The 27,409-nt window shown below is 37.7% G+C and overlaps 2 protein-coding genes across 3 annotated transcripts; one reads left to right on the top strand and one right to left on the bottom strand.

Moving 5' to 3' along the window:
• Window positions 1-7,820: 7,820 nt before the first annotated feature.
• On the bottom strand, window positions 7,821-15,160 carry si:ch211-170d8.8 (C-type lectin domain family 4 member E). Of its 2 annotated transcripts, none has more exons than XM_051653080.1 (7): window positions 15,102-15,160; window positions 14,766-14,856; window positions 14,252-14,329; window positions 13,378-13,455; window positions 13,026-13,165; window positions 10,031-10,143; window positions 7,821-9,729 (listed from the first exon to the last, which is right to left on the bottom strand). In XM_051653080.1, exons 2-7 carry the CDS (start codon window positions 14,833-14,835, stop codon window positions 9,573-9,575), a joined length of 636 nt encoding a protein of 211 aa, XP_051509040.1. In that variant the 5' UTR covers window positions 14,836-14,856; window positions 15,102-15,160; the 3' UTR covers window positions 7,821-9,572. The 2 variants fall into 2 exon arrangements, with proteins under 2 accessions (XP_051509040.1, XP_051509039.1); XM_051653079.1 differs by having other exon boundaries at window positions 13,369-13,455.
• A 1,560-nt stretch (window positions 15,161-16,720) lies between these two features.
• On the top strand, window positions 16,721-20,786 carry LOC127414786 (cytochrome c oxidase subunit 6A, mitochondrial-like). The gene is made up of 3 exons (XM_051653087.1): window positions 16,721-16,869; window positions 17,223-17,362; window positions 20,445-20,786. The coding sequence occupies exons 1-3, from the start codon at window positions 16,773-16,775 to the stop codon at window positions 20,532-20,534; spliced, it is 327 nt and encodes a 108-aa protein (XP_051509047.1). The 5' UTR covers window positions 16,721-16,772; the 3' UTR covers window positions 20,535-20,786.
• The last annotated feature ends 6,623 nt before the right edge of the window (window positions 20,787-27,409 follow it).

Raw genomic sequence — 27,409 nt, forward strand, 5'->3', positions numbered from 1 at the left:
TAATTTGCTTTATTTGTGTTAGGGAAACCAAGGGAACAACATGAAAATGAAATATAGCTTGGCCAAAATACATAATGAAATTATAATCCGCATTCTTGTAGATGATTGAAAAACAAAACATGATCATTCTTTTTGCTCATTGTGCATGATACTCATTATATGATCTATAATATATAGTCTTGTAGCGTAGAATCTGATTGGATAGATGAATCTATGCTTTTTTCAATAGGATTTCCCAATATGATCCTCAGATAAAAAACAAACAAACTCACATTTAGATAAAATACGATTGCATTGAAGTTCAATTTAACAAATGTAACTCACATGTTAGTGACTCACAAGTCCTGAGAGATGCTTCAGTACTCTCAAAACAATAATTTTAAAGGTGCACTCAGTAATTTTTTCCTCTTTAAAAAGTTTTACTTCTAAAGAAATTAATTGATATTTTGAAACATATGCATAAAATCGTAAGCACTCACACGAGATGAAGACTCCAGTGATATCAGTAACCTTATAAAAGCTGTTTTATTCTACATGGAGAGGGTCCCCTCATGGGGGCAGCCATGTTAGAATCACATGACTAGCCAAATACTACTTGCTTAATCTAAGTGACCGCCCTGTTATTAGATCCTATCACTCAGTGATTAAATTAATCATGACTGGCTTTGAATTGTGTATTTCTACAATGGTATCGATAACTGAAAACTACTGCATTTGAATAATGCTGCATCCAAGCTGCTTTCTTATAAGGCCAAGATGGCATATTCAAAAAATTACTGAGTGAACCTTTAAGATTTACGTATTTAAATTTTTTAAAACAAAATTCCATCAAATTTAATTGAGTAATTATTAACAAAATTAATATAAATTTTTTTTAAAAAACTAAATATTTTATGTTTTATTAATTAAATTTATCTAAAAATTACACAAATCAATTTAATGGAATTTTGGTATGAAATTGAAATGCATAAATCTTAAAAGGCTAAAATATTGACATTTACCAAATTTGACATTTGACTGGTTGGAAATTTAACAATTTGGTTAGATTATTTTATTCTTTTGAATGTCATTGTTTTCAGTAAGAAATAAAAATAAATCTGCATGTAGTTTCTGACTAAAATGTTTTACATGTATTTCTTAGTGCCATCTCTCCTTACTCGCATTGTCTTTACAATATCACACTATTTTTCTCACACACTGTAAGTGGATCTTTATACATGACAATAAATGCCTTTATGGTGTATTGCAGGAAGGGGGTCCCTTGCAAGGGGATAATCATTTTTGGGGGTCCTTGCAGAGCCGGTCAACCCATTAGGCGACATAGGCGAGCACCTAGGGCGGCATCACTTCGAGGGCACCAATCTACCAAGCCGAATATCCATACTTCCCTACTATACAGTATGCCCAAAACAGTATGCCAATGGAGTAGTATGTCCGAATCCACAGTATTCATGAAGCAGTAAGCGAGAAGTACCCAGATGACCTACTATTTCCAGTGAGATGCTGAAGTGCAGATCGACTGGACACTTTACGTTCCCATAATCCCTCAGGAGCTGAGGCGACGTCATGTTCAAAACGCTGGATTTAAAAGAATGGCGGTGAATCACGAGTCGGACGGCTCTTTTCAAATGTAAGTGCTATATATACCAAGATAATTGTTCCCTGTGTTTAAATGGTGCTTGTTTAACAAAACCTGAGTGGATAGTTTTCGCGGTTGTTGTTCTTATGTCATATATTCGGGTCACGAGACAATGCCCACATACCCGGATGAAGTATGTCCGAAATCTATTCATACTTCTCGCATGCATACTTAACAGAACATACTGTTATGCCGGCAGATAAGTGCGTCCTTCATCAAATAGAGTACATACTGTGGCAGTACTCGGTTTCGGACGCAGCAATTGTGTTCAATCTGTGTCGAACAAAATGCGCCCTGTGTGTTCCGATGACGTGTTGTGGCACCCCCCACGGAACAAATAGACCGTGTACTAAATGCTTTACTACTATACTAATCTTACTCTTTCTGTTATACCTGTGTTTGGCAAAAACAGTGAGAGTAGTATGGATAGTATGCCATTGTGTACATGGCCATAGTCTCACGAGTGCGGGGCTCGTGAATCGAAGTGATGCCCAATGCGTGAATTAATCACTCTTTTGAGTGGGTTCTTCTCAATGAATTTGTCTAATGTGTGGGCTGAATCATTTGAAGCTCTTTATCAGTAATGAGTAATGAGTTATGCAGTAAAACAGTAATGGAATGCTTTAGAAGACAGAGAACAAAAACAACGCTGAATGAAGCGAATATTTATTTACAATTCATTGAAACAAAAAAACTTTAAAAACCCTAGAACAAACATGTATGGTTGTACTGTTCATTCAAGTTCAGATCTAGGCTTTGTCTCACATGCCTGCTAACGCCAGTTCGAATCTCACTCGAAGTGCGTTGAGCAAGACCGGTTACACAGGCCAGTCAAGTTCTTCCAAACCAGGCAAAGTACTGTAAATAATTTCTTTATGGACCTAACTTTGTCCACAGGGGCATTGTCATGCTGGAACAGTAAAGGGCCCTGCCCAAACTATTGAAACAAAGTTGAAAGCACACAATTCCCTAAAATGTATGGCTTTTTTATTTATTTATTTATTTATTTACACCAAATTTATAAGACTGCAGCGATTGCAACCTGCCCAAGACCCAAGACCAAAAAGGAGGTGAGACAGTTTCTGGGGCTGGCTGGCTATTATAGAAGGTTTGTGCCTAATTATTTGGAAGTCACCAACCTGCTGACTGATCTCACTAGAAAGGTAGCTCCAGACCCGGTCCAGTGGACAGAGCAGTGTCAACAAGCGTTTACGCAGGTGAAAGCTGCACTTTGTGGTGGACCGCTTTTACATTCACCCAATTTCTCTCTTCCTTTCATGAGACGGGGGCTGGGGCAGTGCTATCGCAAATGGTGGAGGTGGAGGAACGGCTGGTGCTGAACATTAGTCGCAAGCTCTCACTGAGGGAGACCAAGTACAGCACCATTGAAAAAGAGTGTCTTGCCATCAAGTGGGCCGTCCTCACTCTCCAGTACAACCTGTTGACCGGATGACTCCCCTGAGTTGGGTGGTGGGGTTATGTGGCGGCGGGGGCGGGGGCGTTGTCGAGCGTTCGTCCGGAGAGAGAGAAAGCGGTATGGGTTCACACAACTGAGCGCAATAATGTCTAATACTTGTTTCTGATGGCAGGAAGTACATAGGAGAACAATATTAGGAGGAATCATGCCAGAAGCGAGGAGAGAGAGAGAGACACACAAAGCTGACTGCGTGTGCTTATGTTAAGCGGAAAAGCTATTTATCTTATGAATGTGTAAATAAAACTTACCGTTTGAGTTGAAGTTCCCATCTTCTGCTTCCTCCTTGTCCACATATATAGAACCTTTTAACAGGGATATTACTACTTGATATCTCCGATCTCCAACCATAAACGCATTCCATTGCCAGATGCTCGGAAGATGACGTTTAAGGAAACAAAACTGCAATGCTCCCGTTAGCTTAGCAGGTGTTTGACTGTCACCAGAGATGTCTCCTAGCAACCCAATTCATAAACAATTTGCAACACTAGCATTTGTGCTACAGGTGTACGATTATTAAAAGAGAGTATAATTTACCATGTTTTGAACACCTGCTACTCTGCTAACGTTCCTTAAACAAGCTTTTATATCATGATCACTATCACCCATATATCACTAGGGGCAGTGGTGGCTCAGCGGTTAAGGTTGTTTGTTTTGTTTAAATTCTTATGTTTTTTGTCTAGGATGTTGTCTGCCTTATTGTCTACGACAGACAAACACTTTTGGACATTGGTTCTGCAATTGCACACCGTAAACCGGACTTCAAATTCCTCAATGCCAACCCGCTGTTTACAAACACGGCAGCGGAGCCCTTTGTCTGGGCAGCCCGGCAGTGGAAACATAGAAGGAAAAGGGGAGGTCAGCCGGCGTTCTCATCAGAGTAAGACATTGCACAAATCGACCCCCGCTACCCAGTATTCTACTGGCAAATTTTCAGTCTCTGGACAACAAGCTCTGCGAGCTAAGAGCGCGGATCTCTTTCCAACGAGAGACGAGGGACTGCAGCATTATCTGCCTTAACGGAAACTTGGATGTCTGCTGAGATTCCAGATTCAGACATCGAACCCGCGGGGTTCGCCATGCACCAAACGGACAGAGTGAAAGAACTATCAGGTAAAAGCAGAGGTGGTGGTGTTTGTTTTATGAACAACAAATCCTGGTGTGATCAGAGGAATGTACATTCTATCTAGTCTTTCTGCTGGAATTTCTCATGCTTCTGTGTCGACCATTCTGGCTACCGAGGGAATTCACAGCGATCATTATCACAGCTGTGTACATCCTCCCACAAGCCGACACAGACCAGGCACTCAAGGTACTGGATGGGAGTATAAGTGAGCAGGAAACCGCGCACCCTGAGGCCGTGTTCATTGTGACCGGGGACTTTAACAAAGCCAATTTCAAATCAGTCGCACCAAAATACCACCAACACATCAGTTTCAACACACGAGGGGACTGGGTTTTGGACCATTGCTACTCTCCCTTCCAGGATGGCTACAAATCCCTCCCCTGCCCACCATTTGGCAAATCGGACCACTCTTCCATTCTGCTTCTGCCCGTTTACAGGCAGAAACTGAAACAGGAGGCACCCACCCTCAGAACGATCCAGTGCTGGTCGGACCAATCAGATTCTACGCTACAAGACTGTTTTGATCACGCGGACTGGGAGATGTTCCGGTCCGCCTCTGATGACGACATCGAGGTTTACGCTGATAACATAACGTGTTTCAGAAAGTGCGTTGAGGATGTTGTTCCGACCAAAACAATACGGATCTACCCCAACCAGAAACCATGGATAAATAGCGATGTTCGCACGGCACTTGATGCGCAGACCTCCGCTTTTAATTCCGGGAACGCAGAGGAGCATAAACAAGCCAGTTATGCACTCTGCAAAACTATCAGAGCAGCCAAATGCCAGTACAGGGACAAGATTGAAGGACAGTTTAACACCACCAACTCTAGAAGCATGTGGCAGGGAATTAATATCATCACGGACTACAAAGGGTATAAAAACTCCGCCGTGAACACCGCTGTCTCTCTCCCGGATGAGCTAAATACTTTTTATGCTTGTTTCGAGGGAAATAACACCGCCCTCGTGGAGAGAGCTCTCGAGAGGTTAAAGAGGTTAGTTCACTCTCCGTCTCTGTAGCAGATGTAACCTGATATGTGAGAATGCCGTAGACTACAGCTCAGCATTCAACACCATAGTGCCCTCCAAGCATGAGGCACGACCGAATGCAATGTAAATGAAACATAGAGATGAAACTGTCCCAGTGTCTACAACTGTATTATATTTACAATAGTGAAAACAACGACATTAAAACACTTAAACGTTGTCTCATCGGACTTGAGCACAATAATCCACTGGAAGTAAGCTGAACAGCGCACGCAGCTCCTCATTAACTGGGAAAGCTTTGCGCTGATAATCGCCTCGCTCAGATACTATTACACATTGAAATATTAGATGACACATATGGTGAAGTGCTCTGTTAATCCAAAGAAACAATTAAACGTCTGATGTTTACTGCCAAGTGCATCCAAGTTGGCTACATTTATTTAGAAAAACTGCGATCGTCCATAGACAGATCGACGGGCGGATGTTTGGTTACTACTATTCGGAGCCGGATGTGACGACACGCAGACTGTGATAAAGGCCTATTAACAGATGACACCATTTATGCTGCAAGAGTGAGTCACGAGGTCACACGTCCTAGATGCGGCAGCAAGCGAATAGTTTCAACATTGAGCCTATTTTTGCCGTGTGGCTCATGCTGAGCTGCTCTGGGTGCAGTACAACACTAAATAATCAGGAGATTATAGAAAAGACACAAAAGCAAATCTAAATGATTCAAACCGAACCTATAGTAGCCTACACTACAACTTATATGTCTGCATGCAAGTATTCCAGGCTATTTAAACTTTCAGGAGATTGCTGCTGCTCGCACTGGATCTGCACGTGCGCGTGAGTGCAACTTCAAGGCTGCGTCCAAAACCAGGAAAATGCTGCCTCCGGAGGCTGTATACGGAGGAGGTATGATGAAAATAAGGTGCTTTTCTAACTGTTTGGAGACCAGTTTCCTTAAGAGTTCCATTCATTCAAAACAGATGTCAGTTAAGCCATTAACTGATCATGCAGCAAGGTAGCAAGTCAGCTGCCTACGTTTTTGCATGCAGCCCAAGGTAAAAGCACTTCACGTGTGCTATGAGTAAATGTCTAATCCACTATCACTGTATGTACAATTGGTTTGATACGGTATATTTTTTAGTAAATGCAATATCTAATGATATTCCAAAAAATAGTTACTTGTATTGTGATTCTGAGATGCTATTCTTCTCGCCACAATTATGCAGAGCAGTTATCTGAGTTACCGTAGACTTTGTCAGTTTGAACCAGTCTGGCCATTCTCTGTTGACCTCTCTCATCAACAAGGCATTTCCGTCCACTGAACTGCGGCTCACTGGATGTTTTTTTTGTTTTTGTTACCATTCTTAGTAAATTCTAGAGACTGTTGTGTGTGGAAAATTCCAGGAGATCAGCAGTTACAGAAATACTCAAACCAGGCCGTCTGGAACCAACAATAATTCATGCGATTATCTAATCAGCCAATCGTGTGGCTGCAGTGCAGTGCATAAAATCATGCAGATACAGGTCAGGAGCTTCAGTTAATGTTCATGTCAACCATCAGAATGGGGGAAAAAATGTGATCTCAGTGATTTGGACTGTGGCATGTTTTAAAGTGACAGTGACATTGAGTTTTGACAGAGCTGCTGATAAAAAGTTAAATGATCAGCATTTGACAATTAGATGAAAAGAAAATTGGAGATCGGTATCAGATGTAAAAATCCTGATTGGAGCATCCCTAATATTCAAGTTGACTGGGTTTCAAAAACTAATGATGATGATTAGTAGGCTGAGACCATATCATAAAATGGACAAAAACAGGTACATGGTGGATGGGTACAATTTGAATATGAAGAAGTTTTTTTTTTTTGTTAGTTTTTTTTAGATATTTTTGATGGTTTTGTTCAAATTTGACTAAGTCGCTTACTGTTGAATCCCTCAACAGTGCAAATGAATGGGCAACTAAAGTCAGATTGTCAGATTCATCAGCCAATCAGATTGATTTATTTGTTCTTGGTGGATGTGATCTTTAGGATATATCCCGGTCGAGGCCTTCTAGCTGGCCTTGAGTGACGCAATCACGCTTTTTGATGTCATCACTGCCGCTGTCTCCATTGAGAAAGAGATCCTTATGGATTTAAAAACACGAGATGTTCTGCATGACCGTGTGATTGCTTAATTTATTAATCAGGAAAGGGGGACTGATTTTTCACTTCAAGTAAATTGGTAAGTGCTTTTTGCATTGTGGTGGACCGCTTTTACATTCACTCAATTTCTCTCTCTGAAAAATGTAACAAATTTTTGGCAATTAGTCCACAGTATGTGTGAATGGTAAACTTAAATTTGAATGTGAAAAATTACAGACGGCAGCCCAAAAATGGACCAGAGTTTAAGAGGTTAAAGGAATAGTTCATATGTTGTAGAAACCTTGATTGGCACCTTCAAAGTGAAGCAGTAGGGATGTTCAAACTCACTTTATCTCCCTTAAGTAAAACTGGGTCCACCCTCCTAAAGCTATCACTGCTGCATGACATTTTTAATTTCTCCTGTACAACTCCTTTAACATATCACTTGTGATATGGCAAGTGTTACATTCGATCAAATGAATCAAAGTTTATTACTCAAATTTATCACTACAATTTTCAATAAATTGTACATTTTATTGGCAAAGATTTGGTTTCTTTGACCATTCATACTTGTCTGGAATATCATAACCTATAGATAAAATGTCAGTGGTAATTCCAGTCAGAACTGCTCTCACATTTGAGGGACAAACAGCTCAACCATGACATTCATGTAAAGCATTCACTTGATAAGTATCATGTAGCATGCATGAGTCTAGATAGTTATTGCTTAAGTGGTGTCGCAAAATCACATACAGGTGCAAATAATGTTGGAGTTATTTGAGTAGGTACATTTGTATTTTATTTGTTTATTACCATTTAAATTAAGCATTTTTGGGATGCATACTTTGAAATAAGCAACACACATATGTGTATGCACAGTACACCTATTTAAGATGCATAAAGAGGTCTATAATACAACACTATATGCACAGAACCTCCATCTCCATACGTTCTTTCAGAAGTGTAACCATCCATAGTTTAGAACTCTGTGAAATATTTTTGTGAATCCAGTCTCTTTTAAGAAATGATCCGGGTTCAATTCAAGTTATGCTCAATTAACAGCATTTGTGGCATAATGTTGATTACAGTAAGGTACTTACAGTGGAAGTGAATAGGGCCAATCTGTAAATGCTAAAATACATATTGTTTCAAAATAATAGCCACAGAATGTTAACATTGTTAACATAAATTTAGTGTAATAAAATCGCTCATTAACCTATATGTGTAAAGTCATAACTATAATTACAACTTCATTGTCATGACTACGAAACCCTGTGATAATCCCAATATTATCCCGATATAGCTTTACAATAAGTAACCCAGAACATTGCTTTAATTTAATTACTCTTTTTGAGTATACAAAGGCTTATTGATTCACTGAATTTGAAGGGTGTGGTAACACTAATTTCCACTACTATATCCACATCTTCAGTTCATTCAGCTAACCACCAGAGGTCAACATCAGCTCAATTTTGCACCCTTGTTATTTTCACATTTGGTAATATTGTATCTTGAATACATTCTACTCTTGCCTGGTTTATTAACCATTTTTAACTTTGGAATTGCTTATTAAATCTCTACACATTAAGCTTAATCCTCTGTCTTAGTCAGATACTTTACATAGATATGTTAATATATGCTTTTCTGTGTAACAATAAAAATAAACAATATTAAGGAATAAAAATGAGATAAAAACATAATACAAACATAGTAAAGACAAACACAAAGTAAGCTGAAAATGTTGCTCCCAAAGTAGAGAATCAAAAAAGGAACAAATCATAATAATATTTCCCAGTGAAAATGTGATCTTGTCACTTGAAGTACACTTTGTCATTGTACTAATACAATTTACAGAAAATTCTTAAGTGGCCTGCTTATGTTTAATATGTTCTGTTTTAAAATATGCAATATAAAAAAAGTTTATTATTATAAATTTTAACATGTTGATTTTAATTAAAAGATTGAGGCACAAACTGAATTTGATCATTTCTTTTGTTGTGAGAGTTTTGGAATAATTGGATGTGTCCAGTTCACTGGATTTTATGCTGGGCACTATTATGGATTTAGTCGCATGACTCATGTGCAGGCAAGTACAGTACAAACAAAAAGAGGAAGTGAACATCTGCTTTCACAAACATCTAAAGAATGACAAGGTATGTGAACAAAGCAGGATTCTTAGAGGGCATGCTAATTCAATCAATAGGGCAAAGTTTCCTACCATACACCTTTCTCTAGTTTGCGTTCACAAATATGATACCTTTCACTGTAACAGTCAGCATCATGCCAGAGATTTTGCCGCACAGTCTCAGTTACTCTTAGGTGGACGCAGGACTCCACACCACCATGAACTGGTTGATCTTTGTCCCAGAAACTGAAGAACAATAAAAGTGATTGTTACTGAACATCTCATAGCACACTAAATTCAGAAGATTAAATACTGATCTTGTTAGAACTACATCTGATATTGATCTACTACCATTCTCTTGCAATTAAAATGTGACATGGCAAAAGTCAGTATTAATTTAAAGGGACAGTTCACCTAAAAAATTCAATTCTGTCATTAATCTATCATCAACAACAAGATTGCTGTTAGAGTTTCTGAATCATTTTCAAGGACAATCATAGACTGTAAACTGCAAGGTTAAAATACATGACTGGCAGTGTTCTCTTACTGTGAAGTTGAATGATAATAGTCTCCATTCACCCAGATCCACATCCCCATTTTATCTCTCTTGAGACCAATCCAGTAGTCAGTACTCTTTTGAACAACACTTGAAATGAAATCCTAAAATAAAGAAACAACCATCTGCTATATTTATATGCCTGTTATACATCAAACAAATGTATAATGCTCTAACAAAAGATCAAAATATAAAATCAATAACAAAATGCGCTGCTGGCAAGGTTGTCTGAAATTATAAAAATGAGAAAGATCTATTTAAATACACTTATATCAAGTTTGTAGAAATGCAATATTTGTATCCAGATTGGTTTCATACAGTTTTGAAAAACATTTATAGCATTTTCTACAATAAAATAAATAAAAATTAATGACTTGTCAAGTGTTGTAACCATCAAATAAAAGGTATTAATATATTTTCCTTGCTCCTTGAATACACATGAGTTTCTACACAACTTAATTAAGTTCAATTAAGTTTTTATTATTATGAGTATCGTGAATATTTGAGTCCCGAATATCAAGAAGTTTTCTCAAGGTAACTCCATTTGTGTCTTTTCATAAATATGACAAAATATCTGATTTGAAAGATTAAATAAAAGTTTTTAAAAAACAGCACACACTGTCATGAGGTCTAAAGGGGTCTTCTCTGTTTTCCGTGAGGCTACCAGCATGTTGGTTTCACCACCTCACTCTGATTTGGTGGACACAAGTTTTTTGGAGACTTATGTCTCTACATAACAAAAATGAGCGTTTCCCAATCAGTGGGCGTTTTCAAACCGAGATGGGCGTTTTTCAACCATTTTTGCCTACTACACTGAGATTCCCTACATTCATTGGATAGTTGAAAAACACCCATTCTGGTTTGAAAAACCCCACTGATTGGGGGAAAAAAAAGCCCATTATTGTTCTGCAGAGACCTATGCTTCATTTTTATTTTTTTATTTTTTTCAAATATTAAAAATATTTAAAAAACAAAATTGTTTCACTGCGTATTTTTTTAAAAAAATAATTATGAAAGATTATTGTAAACTAATTATGACAACATTTCTTTTTAAAAAAATGCAGCTTTTAATAAGATTTTTATTTATTTGATTAATCTCCAGACCATTACACCACTTATTGACATGAAGTTATACATTACACAATTCACAAAAAACAATTACTTGAATACTCCTCTATTATGATAAAAATCTTGAGTCCAACATTACAGTGCATCTGGAAAGTATTCACAGTGCTTCACTTTTTGCACATTTTGTTATGTTACAGCCTTATTCCAAAATTGATTAAATTCATTATGTTCCTCAATTCTACAAACAATACCCCATAATGACAACGTGAAAGAAGTTTGTTTGAAATCTTTGCAAATTTATCAAAAAGAAAAGAACAAAAAAAAAAAAAAAAAAATCACATGTACATAAGTATTCACAGCCTTTGCTCAATACTTTGTTGAAGCACCTTTGGCACCAATTACAGCCTCAAGTCTTTTTGAGTATGATGCTACAAGCTTGGCACACCTATTTTTGGGCAGTTTCTCCCATTCTTCTTTGCAGGACCTCTCAAGCTCCGTCAGGTTGGATGGGGAGTGTCGGTGCACAGCCATTTTCAGATCTCTCCAGAGATGTTCAATCGGGTTCAAGTCTGGGCTCTCGCTGGGCCACTCAAGGACATTCACAGAGTTGTCCCATAGCCACTCCTTTGTTATCTTGGCTGTGTGCTTAGGGTCGCTGTCTTGCTGGAAGATGAACCCTCGCCCCAGTCTGAGGTCCAGAGTGCTCTGGAGCAGGTTTTCATCAAGGATGTCTCTGTACATTGCTGCATTCATCTTTCCCTCGATCCTGACTAGTCTCCCAGTTCCTGCCCCACAGCATGATGCTGCCACCACCATGCTTCACTGTGGGGATGGTATTGTCCAGGTGATGAGTGGTGCCTGGTTTCCTCCAGACATGACGCCATTCAGGCCAAAGAGTTCAACCTTTGTTTCTCATTGTCTGAGAGTCCTTTAGGTGCCTTTTGACAAACACCAGGCGGGCTGTCATGTGCCTTTTACTGAGGAGTGGCTTCCGTCTGGCCACTCTACCATACAGGCCTGATTGGTGGAGTGCTGCAGAGATGGTTGTTCTTCTGGAAGGTTCTTCTCACTCCACAGAGAAATGCTGGAGCTCTGTCAGAGTGACCATCGGGTTCTTGGTCACCTCCCTGACTAAGGCCCTTCTCCCTCGATCGCTCAGTTTGGCCGGGCGGCCAGCTCTAGGAAGAGTCCTGGTGGTTCCAAACTTCTTCCATTTACAGATGATGGAGGCCACTGTGCTCATTGGGACCTTCAATGCTGCAGAAATTTTTCTGTACCCTTCCCCGGATCTGTGCCTCGATATAATCCTGTCTCGGAGGTCTACTGACAATTATTTGGACTTCATGGCTTGGTTTGTGCTCTGACATGCACTGTTAACTGTGGGACCTTATATAGACAGGTGTGTGCCTTTCCAAATCATGTCCAATCAACTGAATTTACCACAGGTGGACTCCAATCAAGTTGTAGAAACATCTCAAGGATGATCAGTGGAAACAGGATGCACCTGAGCTCAATTTTGAGTGTCATGGCAAAGGCTGTGAATACTTATGTACATGTGATTTTTTTTTTTTTTTTTTTTATAAATTTGCAAAGATTTCAAAAACTTCTTTCACGTTGTCATTATGGGGTATTGTTTGTAGAATTTTGAGGAACATAATGAATTTAATCCATTTTGGAATAAGGCTGTAACATAACAAAATGTGGAAAAAGTGAAGCGCTGTGAATACTTTCCGGATGCACTGTATTTTAACATTCAAAATTATGTTAAACTCAGAAATGAAAAAACATGTTCATCATAAGTAATTGTTTTGTGTGAATCGCAATTTTAATGTAGGCCTATAACTTCATAGGTCCAGACAAACAAATCAGCGTTACGTTTTTGACCCAAACACCAACATTCAGGTTGACTTGTCCTTACCAGTTCCTCCTCGCTGTTCACAACCATCAGGTGTGCCCCATGGTTGTGGCATAAAGACTTTGATAATTCCCACGTCCCAGACTCATTTACTAACAAATAGCAGGTGTTATTATAGGGGAGCCAACCATCCAAACAGGGCCCTATAACAGAACATACTCAAAATTGCTTAAAACATTAAAAATATGTTTTAAAGTGTTCTAATAAAACACTTAAAGAAGTCCAACACCAATTTACATTTCAATTGCCATGTACAACTTTCATAACACATTAATGTTTTAAATGATCACGTAGGCTGCTGTAATTCTAATAATTACAAAAGTCTGCAAGATGTACCATTTCTTACCTCTCTCACCTTTGAATTGGAATGAGACAGGGGTAAATCCATCAATAAGAAGCCCTCTGCTCTGGTCCCTGTGTGAATTCTTGGTGACTTAAAGATGTTAAATCAACAAGTTAGTTACTCCACCATTAAAGGAATAGTTCACACAAAAATGAAAATTTTCTCATTTACGCAACCTTACTCATCCTGCCATCCCGGATGTGTATGAATTTCTTTCTTCAGCAGAACACTAATGAAGATTTTTAGAAGAATTTCTCAGCACTTTTGGTCCATACAATGCAATTGAAGGGGTGCCAAAAGTTTGAAGTTCCAAAAATCACATAAGTCAGCATAAAAGTAATCCATACAACTCAAGTGGTGAAATCCATGTCTTCAGAAGCAATGGGTGTGAAACAGATCAATATTTAAGTCCATTTTAACTATAAATTCTCCTCCCTGCTCAGCCAACCTCCACTTTAACTTTCACATTCTTCTTCTTGTGTTTTTGGTGCTTCACATTCTTCATTCATACTGGGCAAGGGGAGAATTTCTAGCAAAACATTATTTAAATATTGATCTGTTTCTCACCCATGCCTATCATATCACTTCTGAAGACATAGATTTAACCACAAGAGTCATATGGATAACTTTTATGCTGCCTTTATATGCATTTTGAAGCTTCAAAGTTCTTGTCACCATTCACATGTATTGTATGGTCCTACAGAACTGAGATATTCTTATAAAAACCTTAATTTGTGATCTGCTGAAGAAAGAAAGTCATACACATCTGGGATGGCATGAGGGTGAGTAAATAATGAGTGAATTTTCATTTTTGGGTGAACTATTCTTTTAACACATGAAAATATGCTGAGAAACAATTGACTTTATTAACATAAGTCTGACTTACAGTTGAGACCTGTTACAATTCCTATTACTAAGAACGAGAGGAGGAGGAGAACCATGAACATGACACAAGCCACTTTGCCTGAACACAACATGCAAGAAAATTATGGTAAATAGACTTTAAAAGACAAAAGTGAAAATAAATTCATTTAGAAAGAATTATGTGGAAATATCATAAGCACTATACGTCTAATGAGCAAAAAAAAAAAAAGGCATACTATATACAATATTTCATCAAATGAATGTTGAATAGTTTTCCAGAGCTCCAGATTTCATATTTCTCTTTAATTCATAATTTAACAAACAATTTAATCTAAAGCAATAAATTAAACACTGAACTAGGACAACTTGGAGTTTGTTGCCCACACCTAGGGTATTAATATGTGAAAAGTACCTTACTTATGGTATACCTTACTCTGATGGCGTAGGTAGTGAATGGTAGAAACCACAACAGTCTTTGCTGTGACTATACAGTGATTGGCTTTGCTATGGCTACTATGTTACTATATTTGACTTGCCTTGTTGGAAAAAGGGATCCACCCTGTCAGGATTTTCCTCCACAACATCTGTAGGTTTATTAGCCTGCATTCCTTGGGTTCAGCCTATAGCCTGTTTATCATGACATAAATGCAGGGACTAACTTCAAATGTAATTTGCCACTTCTCTAGAGGTTATTATAGTGCAATAAATCTGTGGAACAGTCGCATTTACACTACATACAAAAAGTGCAATATAATTATGAAAATTAACATATAAACAATAAAAGCTATAATAATAATATAATAAGACTATAGTTGCTTAATTTTCAAAACTCTTTAAAAAAATGTATCCTTAAAAACACATGCTCAACTTACTGATCAACGTGTTCCCCTGAAACACATGCAGTTTCCATAGCACAACATGAAAAGTGAAGACTGTGGAATGGCAGAATGACGCCAGGAGGGCTGGTCCTCTCCTCCCAGCCAAACCAAAGCTCAAAGAGTTTTCTGCCAAAAACATGTCTCAGTTGCCAGAAATGCATAACAAAGTAGCTATAAAATATAAATATCATAGTGGCAAGTCAGAAAAACAACTGTGCTTGATCTACTCACATAACTACTGGTTTTTTAATGTGAAAAAACATTAACATATTTGATAAATGTAAAGTTTTCAAAAGCATCTCATATGGTGTGTTTTTAATGTGACATTGACAAGATGCCAATGATATTTACTATTAGCATTGTTAGCCTATTACATTTATGCATTTGGCAGACACTTTTATCCAAAGCAACTTACAGTGCCCTGATTACAGGGACAATCCCCCTGGAGCAACCTGGAGTTAAGTGCCTTGCTCAAGGACACAATTGTGGTGACTGTGGGGATTGAACCAACAACCTTCTGCTTATCAGTTCAGTGCTTTAGTCCACTACACCACTGTTAGTAGTAGTAGTGTTGTGGTGGATTATGATGCTTGTAACTATCAACAGCAGCGTATTCATAAACCTGCTGGGAAAAAAACTAAACTCAGCTTAAACTGGTTAGATGGTCATAGCTGGTTTAAGCTTGTCTCCCAGCCTGGCCTAGTCAAACTGGTCAGCTAGCCTCCCAGACAAAACCAACTGAGCACCAGGTTAACCACTTTGATCTCCCAGGGTGACTCTCTTAAAGGGATAGTTCACCCAAAAATGAAAATTCTCTCATCATTTACTCACCCTCATGCCATCCCAGATGTGTATGAGTTTCTTTCTTCTGCTGAACACAAATGAAGATTTTTAGAAAAATATCTCAGCTCTGTTGGTCCATACAATGCAAGTGAAAGGTGGAACTTTGAAGCTAAAAAGCACAAAAAATCAGCATAAAAGTAATCCATAAGACTCCAGTGGTTAAATCTATATCTTAAGAAGCAATATGATAGGTGTGGGTGAGGAACAGATCAATGTTTAAGACCTTTTTTACTATAAATTCTCCTCCCTGCCCAGTAGGTGGCAATTTGCACGAAGAATGTGAATCACCAAAAATAAAAGGTGAAAGTGACAGAAGAGATTTATAGTAAAAAAAAGGACTTAAATATTGATCTGTTCTTCAACCCACACCTATCATATCGCTTCTGAAGACATGGATTTAATCACTGGAGTATATGGATTACTTTTATGCTGCTTTTATGTGCTTTTTTAGCTTAAAAGTTCCACCATTCACTTGCAATGTATGGACCTACAGAGCTGAGATATTCTTCTAAAAATCTTTGAGTTCACCAGAAGAAAGTCATACACATAATGAGGGTGAGTAAATGCTGAGATAATTTTAATTTTGGGGTGAACTAACCCTTTAAAGGTGCCCAAAATCCCTATAAACTGACCAGCTAAATCCAGCCAACCAGTTTAGTCTGGTTTTAATAGTTTTTTTATTTGCTTTTGTCTATCAGGAAATGCAAATCGAACAATAGTGCCTTTGATAGACCTCCGTGTCACTAGGTGGCAGACTCGGCAACCTCAACAACAACACCAGCTTAAAAACTTCTTCCGTCTTTTTATTCCAGTCTCCGTAAAATGGCGTCGATCGGACGTTTATCGCAGAAGCTCTTGAAGTCGGCCGCGCTGACCCAAAGCCGTCAGTTTTCAGCGGCAGCTCACGGAGAACAAGCAGGTTATTAATAAGCTATAAATACCTTAAAACACAGGCTGCACTAAAAACCCAAGCCGTCACGAACAGCTATAACAATATACTGTTTGACCTTGCGGGCATGTAACTGGTCAGAAGGACTGTTGAATATTGTGCTGCCTTTATAGTTTGTCGAATGTACTTTAATGGTTTGCGTTGGTAATATGTTCACGAGACTTTAATGAACAACCTTTGATTAAGACGAAATAATTCTTAGTGAGCTGACCAACTAAACAGCCAGTTCCAATGCGAATTCATCATGATAGAAATGTTTTAACACGTGTCAGTCAGATTGGGTGATTATAATATGTCTCCATTTCTCATGTTTGTATATGTAGCCAAGACATGGAAGATCCTGACATTTGTGGTGGCGCTGCCTGGTGTCGCTGTGTGCATGTTGAACATGTATCTCAGGTCTCAGCACCATCATGATATGCCTGAGTTTGTTCCTTACAGCCACCTGCGCATCCGCAGCAAGGTACATGCACTTACATTTCAAACAATTAATCACATTTTTACGGCTGAGTTCTTTATATTTTGTTATATTTTGTTGAATGTTCAGTGGGCTCTGGCCATAGGCACACCTATTGAATTGAATCTGTTATTGAAATGCTGCTTCTTATATTGGAAAAATAATGTCACCACAGAAACAATGAAATTATATCCCAAAGTTGAACATGCATGACATGAAATGAAAGATTTTTGACAGCTAAATATGTGGTGCATATTTGATAGCTAAACAACTTTTCGATACCTATTAAAATGAATTAAACTATTCTGGTTTATCTTGTCATTGGAGATCTGTGCACTGTAAATGAGACCAACCAATGTTTGTCAATGTTCAAAACGATATCTAGAGAGCAAAGTGCTCTCTCTAGTATAAATAATGGTAAAATATTTCAGAATTACTTGTATATAATTATTATATTTTTATTATTTGTTTTACTTGGTATTTAGCTTTCAAAAATGTGCCACACGTTTAGCAGACAAATAGCATGTTATGCATGTTATATTCAACTTGGATATCGTTATAAATTTTTCTTGTAGTGACAATGATTTTCAAACTCAGTGACATTACAATAAATGATTTTTTTTTCACAAATAATTTAATAAGTACCATTTTCAATTTTCAACAGATTACATTTAAATGTGATGTACAATGGGCCTTATTCATGAAACACCAGCAGAATGAATTTTAATCGTTCATAAATGCATTCATATGTACAGTTGTGCTCAAAAGTTTGCATACCCTGGCAGAAATTGTGAAATTTTGGCATTGATTTTGAAAGTATGACTGATCATGCAAAAAAAAAAACTGTCTTTTATTTAAGGATAGTGATCATATGAAGCCATTTATCATCACATAGTTGTTTGGCTCCTTTTTAAATTATAACGATAACAGTAATCACCCAAATGGCCCTGATCAAAAGTTTACATACCCTTGAATGTTTGGCCTTGTTACAGACACACAAGGTGACACACACACAGGTTTAAATGGCAATTAAAGGTTAATTTCCCACACCTGTGGCTTTTTAAATTGCAGTTAGTGTCTGTGTATAAATAGTCAATGAGTTTGTTAGCTCTCATGTGGATGCACTGAGCAGGCTAGATACTGAGGCATGGGAAGCAGAAAAGAACTGTCAAAAGACCTGCGTAACAAGGTAATGGAACTTTATAAAGATGGAAAAGGATATAAAAAGATATCCAAAGCCTTGAAAATGCCAGTCAGTACTGTTCAATCACTTATTAAGAAGTGGAAAATTCGGGGAACTCTTGATACCAAGCCAAGGTCAGGTAGACCAAGAAAGACTTCAGCCACAACTGCCAGAAGAATTGTTCAGGATACAAAGGAAAAACCCACAGGTAACCTCAGGAGAAATACAGGCTGCTCTGGAAAAAGACGGTGTGGTTGTTTCAAGGAGCACAATATGACGATACTTGAACAAAAATGAGCTGCATGGTCAAGTTGCCAAAAAGAAGCCTTTACTGCGCCAATGCCACAAAAAAGCCCGGTTACAATATGTCCGACAACACCTTGACACACCTCACAGCTTCTGGCACACTGTAATTTGGAGTGACGAGATTAAAATAGAGCTTTATGGTCACAACCATAAGCGCTATGTTTGGAGAGGGGTCAACAAGGCCTATAGTGAAAAGAATACCATCCCCATTGTGAAGCATGGTGGTGGCTCACTGATGTTTTGGGGGGGTGTGAGCTCTAAAGGCACGGGGAATCTTGTGAAAATTGATGGCAAGATGAATACAGCATGTTATCAGAAAATACTGGCAGACAATTTGCATTCTTCTGCACGAAAGCTGTGCATGGGACGCTCTTGGACTTTCCAGCAAGACAATGACCCAAAGCACAAGGCCAAGTTGACCCTCTAGTGGTTACAGCAGAAAAAGTTGAAGGTTCTGGAGTGGCCATCACAGTCTCCTGACCTTAATATCATCGAGCCACTCTGGGGAGATCTCAAACGTGCAGTTCATGCAAGACGACCAAAGATTTTGCATGACCTGGAGGCATTTTGCCAAGATGAATGGGCAGCTATACCACCTGCAAGAATTTGGGGCCTCATAGACAACTATTACAAAAGACTGCATGCTGTCATTGATGCTAAAGAGTGCAATACACAGTATTAAGAAATAAGGGTATGCAGACTTTTGAACAAGGGTCATTTCATTTTTTTCTTTGTTGCCATGTTTTGTTTATGATTGTGCCATTCTGTTATAACCTACAGTTGAATATGAATCCCATAAGACATAAAAGAAATGTGTTTTGCCTGCTCACTCATGTTTTCTTAAAAAATGGTACATATATTACCAATTCTTCAAGGGTATGCAAACTTTTGAGCACAACTTTAAATGGTCCTGTTCAGTTGATTGTGACAGTTTAAGAATGGTTTTATATACAGTTTAAACACTGACAGATCACTAACTTTCTTGTGAAGGAGGAAGCAGGAGCCAGCAAACAATCCAACTTAAATCTTTATTTTGCACACTTTTCAGTCTACACAAACGGGTTGCTTTTCAGCTCAACATAAGCAAATGTGGTCAGCTTTGTGTGTCTCTCTCTCTCTCTCTCTCTCTTCCTCCGGCGGTCTGGACTGCTCTTTTAACCCCCTCCAGCTCTCACTACAACACAAAACAGCAGTTAGAGGTGATTTCCCACAGGTGTCAATCCTTACCGCTCTTCCTCTTCCGGCCTCACTCTCCACAGACGTTGCTCGGCCACGCCCACATCACCACAAACACATTTGAATGAATACGGCCCATTGTTTAATTATACATTGACATAGCTTCTGGTAGGTTTTGAAACCATCACATTTCTGTAAATCGGCCAAGCACATAAGGTTATTGGCTGATGCGATTGATCATAGAATAGCCAAATATCGGAAGATGAATCTGCCTTGCCAATAAATTGGTCTGTCACTAGTTACAGGTTTAGTCCCTTTAAATTCTGTGTTAATGTCTCTCTCTCTCTCTCTCTCTCCATTTTCAATGAATGTACATTTGATGTTGTTTTCTTGCTCAAGCAATAAATGTACAACTTTCTGTAGCGTTTCCCATGGGGTGATGGCACCAAGTCTCTCTTCCACAACCCCCATGTCAACGCTCTCCCCGATGGCTATGAGCATCATGATGAGTAAAGGCTGTTATGAGCTCTCCAGAACTCCACTACAGGGACCATAGGGCTTCCCTGGACCTCTGCCCAGGCCTGGACCACTCCTCAGTTTCTTTCAGTTTACGTGAAGTCTCTTATGTTGAGTTACCTCTGTGCTTTTCACACTTCGTGTGGAAGTACCTTATGGAAACAGTTAAATTTACTCTTACTGGACCATTGTATCAACTTGTCTGCTTAAAATCAACTGAAAATAAAAATATATTGTTTAAATTAAAAACCGTGTTCAGAAGTCTCATTTGAACAGACCTTAGTCAGGGTGGACATTATATGGAATTTTGTGCTGATGAAAATGAGGCTGTGAGGGATTGACTAACAGTGGCATTCACTGTACAGAGTTACTTGATCACATCTAATATTTGAAAAAAAAAAAATTAAAAGATGCATTTTCAATGTTTTGTCAGCTGAATGATTAACACCAATTTAAACAATAGTATAACCATCCTATTCTGTTTTCCTGTACGTTTGTGCTCCTATCTACTTGAATGGGGAAAGACCGAAATCTCAAAAACAGTTGGTCAAAATTATGATCAAAGAACATATTTCGGATCAGCAGTTAAATATTACAACAATGGTATTATAAATTGTGCTGCTTTAGCTCAGTTCATACTAGAAAACAAAATTTTTCAGGCTGGTCCAGCTAATGCGCATGTGTGCTATCGAGTTGACTGAAAAGCAATGTCTGTATCTAAAAGGGGATTGGCTCTTTTACCTTTAAAGCCTAATTATACTGTGGAAGAAGCCAAACTTTTTTCTCGTAGACTGACTAAAGCACCCTAGGCAAATGAAGCCGGCATTTTAAAATTAATTCATACTGTTTCAGGCACGGAAGTAATGCCAATAATGCAGGTGTATCCATAGATCGTCACATTAACTGCTTTGCTTCTTTCCCTTATTAAACTTGTCACAGAGCCTCTTTTTACAACAACACATCAATACCTACCTTTACCTTTAATCACTTCATTAGCCTGCCCAGTAGTGGTAAGCAGTGAGATGGCAAGAAGAGAACAGGTCAGTCAAAAGCAGAGAGCCAATTATAACAGTGAGCGTTTACTGTCAAGTCTTAGAGAAGCATCACTGCATTTCGTCATCATTGCTAGGCTAACTAAAAGAAGCCTGTTCGCCCAGCAAGTATAAATTTGCCTTAAGGTGGGAGTTCCTTTTCTACATCCACCATATTGGGCGGTCCAATGTCTCCCATTCGTTTTAATGCAAGTGCTCTGTCTTGGGCTAAATAGACTTTACAAACTCAAAACACCTTCTTTTTGGGCATATTTTGGCCAAATTACCTGTTGTTTTCTTCTATTTCAAAGATGGGACCTTTAAGTATATCCCTCACAGCCTCTCTTTAATTTCTGTTAAAATGGTGCCATTCTGAAATTGCAAATGAAATTTTTAGAGTGTAATTTATATTATCTTTTATTATTTTGAGTGAGTGCTGCTGTATGTTATCATTCGAGTTTGGAAAAGGGTTTAAGAAACTAAAAACCAGCTTTGCATTCACTATAGAGACCATGTTTTTCATTCAAATCTACAGTCTGCATTTCTTGATCGCCACCAAATAAACTCAAAGCAAAGAAGAAGAGAAACAAAAGTTTGTCCATATGGGCTTGCCTTGTGTCAAGACAGTCTCACATGACTTTTCTCTTGTGATTCACATTTCTTCTCTAAAACGACATATATTAGCTTTATGAAGTATGCAATCATGTTTATTTCAGTTAATAATGAACATCTTACTGATGTTTGGATAATTGAGAGGTTGGGTAGCACAAAAGAATAGTTAATACGCTGGTGATTCATCAAGTAGTTCAGTAACTCAGTTGAAGTTGAATGACACATGAGTGAAGTTATCTGCATGCCACTGACGGCAAGTTAAAACAATACTTGTATCTGTACTAATTGTTTGGATGAGTAACATAGATTACCGATTTGTTGTTTCCTTGTGTGCTATTCGGTCTGCTTTTCTAGTCAAGCGCAAATGTGCTATGTATGATACAAACTAGCCACACGTAATTATTGTTTGTGAACATCAAATGTTTATCTACCTTGGACAGGTATACACTGACAAACATTATAGTTTCAAAGTATGCAGTCTGAGAGCCTTTGCAAGTTCCTATTTTAATTTCCATCCAGTTGTTTTTACTATTGTAAAAATAATAATGAGATCTCTCTCATTACTGTTAGAAACATTAATAATATTGGTAGCACTTTACAATAAGGTTGTATTCGTTAAGATTGGTTAACTACATTTAGTTAACATGAACTAACAATACATTAACAGCACTTATTAATCTTGGTTAATGGTAATTTCAACATGTACAAGTAAATTATTTTAATTAAATGTTGTTAATGTTGTTAACAATGAACAATTGTATTTGTGAGTAAACATTAACCACCATTAATAAATGCTGTAAAAATATATATTGTTAATTGTTAGTTCATGATACTGTGCCTAATGCATTTGCTAATGTTAAAGGTGCACTCAGTAATGAACTCCTTGAGAAATTAATTGTAATTTTGAAACATGCATAAAAATAAAACATTGCCACTCACATGAGATGATGACTCCAGTCATAAACCTTATAAAAGCTGTTTTATTCTACATGGAGAGAGGGTCCCCTCATGGGGGCTGCCATGTTAGGATCACATGACCATGACATGAATACTACTCGCTTCATCTCAGTAACCACCCTGTTATTGGACACTTTGACACAGATTAATTAATCATGGCTGACTGTGAAAAGTGATTTTCTACAATGGCATCTGTAACTGAAAACTACTGCATTTGAATGATGCTACATTCACGCCATAGGGGCCGGTGTAATTACTTAATGCACCTTTAACTAATACCACCTTATGCTGTCATTTAGTTTAACTTTTTTATTTTGATGACAGTGGTGGCTAATATCAAGTTACCACAGTTTTACAGTAGATTAGTAACAGTAACTGGTATATATAGTATTTGTGTATGTAATGTTGAATAGATGGAGAGAGGTTTCATTTTGAATCCTAATGGATACTTATTGACAGATCACCAATGGCTGAGACAGCTGCATTGACTGATTGAAGACAGTGAGAATAATATTGTTTATTAGTGTACCAGTTGACTGTATGTACATTAAATCCAAGGTCTTTGTTTTGTGCTCTGTATAGGCTATAACATGCAGCTTCTTCAAGCTTTGAGTGTAAGTAAATGTGAAGTAATGAAATATTAATTTTCCAGTGTACTGTATATATGAATAGGAATGAATGAAAACACTATCTCATACATGTATATTTTAACTGACATGATAAAGTTTTTAATCAATCATCCTGTAAGTGCTGGAAAGCAACTAGGTTGGTTTAAAGGCTAACTTTATCACTTGTCTCTTTGCTCCAGATGCCTTTTCTTCTTCCTCTATGATAGTTCAAAGGTGCAAGAGGAGGGGGACCTGACTAGAGATGAGATATGCTACTTTCATCCTGAGGATGTAAGACATACCATCAAGAAATCTTTCTTTGCTCTTACGGTATGCATAACTAGATTGTTACAATTTTGAAAGAAATGTCAGTGGTGCTTAGGGATGGGGATATATTGAATATTCACGATATTATCGCAGTGATTGGCAATATAAAATTAACCACTATCATGAATATCCTGATGATTGTAGTATGCTTTTTATTTGGACACTACGTTTCCTAAAGAGTGCGTTATAAGAATAATTTCATGATCCTTCAGGGCTGCACAAATAAATATTAAATAACAAACAAATTAAATAACATCAAAATCTCAGTATTGTCATATGTGACTATTAAAATGCAAAAGGCTGCGATTTAATTCAATTAATACATGGTCTGTGTGAATAGGTGATGCGCTGTCCTGTGTGTGCGTGTGGGGATCATGATACGCTCTTTTAAGCGGTCTCAGAGCAGTTTGCATGCATTGTGCAAGAAAAGGTGCATGCAATTCCAAACATTTGTAACTGCTACAAATGATTATTCAAATCTAAAAACGGGACACAGTGTCAAAGAAAAAGAGGTGACAATGTTTCACCAGATTTGTAGTGAGCAACATTGCAAACTGTCAAATATACACTGCACGTGTTCCCCCAAAAGTGGAGTGGAGGTGGCATAGTGGGCTAAAGCACTGAACTGGGAAGCAGAATGCAGGGCTCAACATTAAGCGTTGTCATGTGCTTGTCCTTTGGACAAGTAAATTGGTCATAGCAGAAAGACGGTAAATCATTATTCGCTCTCAAGCCTGTATGAATTTCTCTCTTCTGAGGAACAAAAAATTAGATTTTTGGCAGAATGTTAGTCACTGTCACTATTCACTGTCACTGCATCTTTTTTTTTTCTCCATAAAATAAAAGTGAATTGAGACTGAAACTAACATTCTCCCTAACATCTCCTTTTGAGTTCCACGGAAGATAGAAAGTCAGACGGGTTTAGAACAACATGAAGGCGAGTAATGATGACAGCATTTTTGGTAACACTTTACATTAAGGTTCCATTCATAATGCATTAGCTATCATGAACTAACAATGAACAATATTTTACAACATTTATCAATCTTCGTTAATGTTACTTACTAAAAAAATAAAATAAATACAATTGTTCATTGTTATAGTGCATGAACTAATGTTAACATTTACAACTGTTTATTTTAATGTATGAAAATGTATGAATATACTGTATGTTGGTATTAACATTAACCAAGATTAATCAATTATATAAAAGTGGTGTTTATTGTTAGTTCATGTTAACTGATGTAGTTAACTAACATTAAAAAATGGAACTTTTTGTAAAGTGTTTCCCAATTTTCATTTTTGGGTAAATCATCTTTTTGTTTAATATTGACAAAATGCATTGAAAATGTTAACTGATAAAATCCTGAGAGAACTTTGCTGCTAAATCAGTTATGTTGTATATTCAAAACAGATATGCATATTAAAGATAGATAATGTTTTCATTGTGTGTAATTTAGTAATGTTATAGTATTAATATTATTATAATGTATATTGTTTTAAACTTATTAAAATTGACTGATTCACATGGCAGAGAATATACCTTGGATACATACATTAGATGGAGCTCTAGAAAGATGAGAGATGCGTAAGTCTGTTTTAAGCATTTCTCTTCACTCTACAGATGGTATTATCACACAAAGCATTTTTGCAATTTCTGCCTTTCTTGTTGTATTATGAGGGAGCGCCACGATGTGACGAGACAAAATTAGATCTCTCCAATGTCGCACGCTTGCGATGAAGACAGCTTTGTTGATTATAAACAGGAGCAATAGTTTTATTGCATCGCTCGCTTATAGAGACGTGATACAACACCATTCGCATGTCCAATTAAAAGGTTTATACCCGTTTATATATGTACAATCTAAAGTTCAGTAAATATGCGCTTCCCCACTGCTCGCACTCACAATCTGCTGAACACTGCACCACAAGTGAAGGCGAGAGGGCGACGCGATAGAGGGAATTCCTTGCATTTTGAAAGTGAAACATGCAGGAATGATTAAAATTGTGCTCAATCCCCGCAATAACCTGCAATTGAGCTTACATTCATTATTTAGATTTTAATCAGGCTACTTGTCCAGTCAAGCAATTAAAATTCTCTTTAACTTGCCCATTCAAAATTCCACTTGTCGCGGACAAGCATTAATGTCGAGCCCTGAGAATGTTGCTGGTTCGAGCCCCACAGCCACCACCACGGATTCCTTGAGCAAGGCACTTAACTCCAGGTTGCTCCAGGGGGGGATTGTCCCTGTAATAAGTGCACTGTAAGTTGCTTTGGATAAAAGCATCTGCCAAATGCATAAATGTAAATGTAAAAATAGAGGCTCCAGGAGGAGAAGGTGAAGTAAATACGATAGCACTTTTCCGCCAAAATAAAGCTCCAGGTGAAGTAAATATGACAAAAATATATTACTATTGTACAAAACTAAAATAATACTCATAATAATAATAATTCAGTAATATATAGTATCATAATAAAATTTAACTAGGCTCCAAAAAGTGAGTGAACTTGTAGTTTTTGCACACCCTGTTCATTCACACATGTTTTGTAAGTAAATATTGCTTTTTAAAACTGTATTGTGGTATTGGTGCATCTAAATGAAAATTATAAAATATTGTTCTTCCTTTTGTTGATTTAGTGAAAAACTGTGGGAAAGCATGCCTTAATTTTTATTTTATTTCATGCATTAAACATTTGAGTATTCTAGGCTACAATGGCTGTTTGGTTGAAATTATGGTTCCTCCGATTTAAAAAAAAAAAAAAATGCCATTTCAGAAAAAATACGTAATTATCAAGATATATGTTGAATATCGTCAATAAGCTCAAAAATGGAGATATCATTTCTTCAGCCATATTGCCCAGCCCTAGTGCATGATGCTCAGGTGTTGCTATGCGGTACCTATGGTGTTCTAAGTGATTTTTAACATGCTGCTATACAATTCCTATGTGTTCAGAGTGGTTGCTAAGGTGTTGTTAGGTGGTTTTTCAAGTGTTCTGGGTTGCTAAGTGTTTGCTTACTGGGCCAAGTCAAAAGAGCCAACCCTACTGTCTGTAGCACTAACGGCACGGGAAGAGTTTAGCTAATAGTTTGGGGTTAGGGGGTTTGACCCCAAGTGTGAGCAATAGTAATAGTGATGCTTGCCTTAGCAAGCACCACTAATACTGAATAACATTTTGTCAATACATACATTTTCTTTCTTATTCTTAGGTCTCACTGCACTCAACCTCCCTGCCTGCCCAGGGGAAAGTCACGCCTCCTGGCATGCAATTTATCTGACACCCCAATCACAGATATTGACTCTTCAAATTCAGACCCCACCCAGTGTCTCCCACACT

This window comes from Myxocyprinus asiaticus, chromosome 24, assembly GCF_019703515.2.
Source record: "Myxocyprinus asiaticus isolate MX2 ecotype Aquarium Trade chromosome 24, UBuf_Myxa_2, whole genome shotgun sequence".
NCBI classification, from domain to species: Eukaryota; Metazoa; Chordata; class Actinopteri; order Cypriniformes; family Catostomidae; genus Myxocyprinus; species Myxocyprinus asiaticus.